This window comes from Mandrillus leucophaeus, unplaced genomic scaffold, assembly GCF_000951045.1.
Source record: "Mandrillus leucophaeus isolate KB7577 unplaced genomic scaffold, Mleu.le_1.0 Scaffold40, whole genome shotgun sequence".
NCBI lineage: Eukaryota > Metazoa > Chordata > Mammalia > Primates > Cercopithecidae > Mandrillus > Mandrillus leucophaeus.
In genome coordinates this window covers 5,759,023-5,761,185 of record NW_012104254.1, presented here as the reverse complement: position 1 = coordinate 5,761,185, position 2,163 = coordinate 5,759,023, and the positions used below count along the sequence as shown (strand labels likewise).

General features: G+C 52.7%; 1 protein-coding gene across 4 annotated transcripts in view; it reads left to right on the top strand.

Moving 5' to 3' along the window:
• Positions 1–1,317: 1,317 nt before the first annotated feature.
• CDCA7 (cell division cycle associated 7) overlaps positions 1,318–2,163 on the top strand; it is a 14,406-nt gene continuing 13,560 nt past the window's right edge. For 2 of the 4 annotated variants that reach the window (XM_011991896.1, XM_011991898.1), the window contains exon 1: positions 1,331–1,476. In XM_011991896.1, coding sequence (XP_011847286.1) covers positions 1,456–1,476 — 21 coding nt within the window. In that variant the 5' untranslated portion in view covers positions 1,331–1,455. Of the gene's footprint in view, positions 1,477–2,163 lie in introns of all 4 variants that reach the window. The other 2 variants (XM_011991899.1, XM_011991897.1) reach the window with 2 other exon arrangements.

Genomic DNA, 2,163 nt, shown 5'->3' with positions numbered 1-2,163 from the left:
AATCTTCCCCTGCTTCATGGGTCTAGTAATTCCAAATTCTCATATATTTAGTTTTAGTGGCACAAAATTACATTCCCAAATGTTTATTCATTCAACAAATACTTACTGAGGGCTCTGTAATTCTGTAATTTCACCACCCACCAATAGCCTCTCCTCCTGGCACTCACCTTCTAGACCTTGAGCTATTTGTCCCTCGCACAGTGGCAGAGTAATCACTGGGTAGGTGTATTTAAGAAAGGCAGGAAGACTCCTTCCAATCCATTGTCCTCGGGCATTATTTACTTGCTCAGTTTTTGTATTCAGTATACCCAGAGAGGAACACAGTATGTCCATGCACACTCCTACTGCGAAGGAATTAATTATTCCCCAGAGAAAAGTTTTGAAATGAGGTGGGAAATGCGAATGTTTTTATTTCAAGCGCTTGTTTTCAATGTTGAGAGTATAATTAGTGTCTTCTAAAGAAACTAAATTTACTTTTTCTTCTAGAAGCAAGTTTTTTGCTCTTCACACACACAAAAAGCCTCACTTTATTTCATTATTTCGTTGTAATGCTAAGTTTGGTTAAAAGGGCAATGAAAAGTGTTTCCCGTTCGCACTGACTCAGGGTAGTTCTCAATTCTGAAGACAGAAAAGGTCATCAAGCCACAATTGTTAAATCTTTAGTTTCTATCCCCAACAGATAATCGTTAAAGGTTAACTATATTATAGATGTCTTCATCAAGCGGCTGCGGCTTTTCTTCTACTTTGAAAACCACAAGTCTAATATAAAACAAGTCGGCTTCCTGTGCTTTTTGGAAAGAAAGATCAGGATTTAACTATTTTTATTGCTTCAGATAATGGTGTGGTTCCCAGATAAGAGGTTACATCCAGGGGCGGTGAATTGGATTATGAAGAGTGGAGTTCGTGCTGGATTCTATGAGTTTTTAAATCTTGTAAACCGCATGCAGCAATGAAAGTGCTAAATGCCATGGTGCGTGACCCGCGCCACCCTCGCACTGCTCTCCTTTACCCCCGAGACTCCACTTTTCCTCCGCCACCACGAGAATTCATGCAAATCAGCCAGAAAACCCCGGGGCAATACGAACCATTTTCGCGCCACTCGCTCAGGACCGTACAGCTGCGTAAGGAGAGTGGTCTTTGTAGCCCCTAAAGCGCCCCTTTCTCAAAGGGATTTTAGGAGTAGCCAAGGCTATCCTTTTAGGTCAGAATATATAGGGAGGTCGTGTTTTTTCCAGGGGATCACCTAGTCTTGCGCCGAGTCTGGCCGTTACCACAGCTTTCAGGACCTGTGTCCCAACGCGGGAAAGACAGCCCGAGCCCCGCCCCCCCGGGCCCGGGTCGGCGTGCCCCGCCTGCAGGCCGCGCTGCTGCTGCTCCTCCTGCTGTGGGACCGCTGACCGCGCTGCTGCTCCGCTCTCCCCGCTCCAAGCGCCGACCTGGGCACCCGCCACCAGCATGGACGCTCGCCGCGTGCCGGTGAGGGCTGGGCGGGCTAACCCGAGGGGCGGGCGCGGTGGGTGCTGGACGCAGGCGGGCGCGGGCCGACCCTCTCCAACTCCGCAGCCTAGCGCTGCCTTTCAACTGGTGGCCTGCCTAGGCGTTGCCCGCTTGGGCAAGCCCCCGATTTAGTGCACCTAGAATAACTGAGGGCCATGGGGACGTTCTTGCGCGGCGTGCGCATCCGAAGTGCGGGCGGCGTGGAGACTTGAGTCGTTTGCAGGACGGCTGGCAGCGCTGGAAAGCCCTAGGCACGTGCGCCCGCCAAAGGTCGGACACCGGCCGGGAGGGCTGGCCGGTCCCGATTGTGCCTGCCGGGCAGAGCCGGCCTGCTTGCCCCCTAGGAGTTTGTCCTGCGGCGGCCCATCCTTTTTCCGCACACAACTCGGAGCCAGTGCGTGGCTCGCCGCGTCTATACCCACGCTAAGTGGGTGGCCCTTGGGCGCGCACCCCTCCCGGCAAAAGCCGCGTCCGTTTCTAACCGCTGAGGGCCAGTGCGTTGGATCGTTAAGGTCTTTCGAACCGGTCTCCTAGAACTTGGCTTGCGCACGCAGTGGGAAGCGACGGTAGTACCGGGCGGTGGTTAAGTGCATTTAAAGGGCTTGGTGGGCCAAACCGTTCGCCGACCATTTGCTCGTTTCCCACTTCCTCCACCCCCACCCCCAA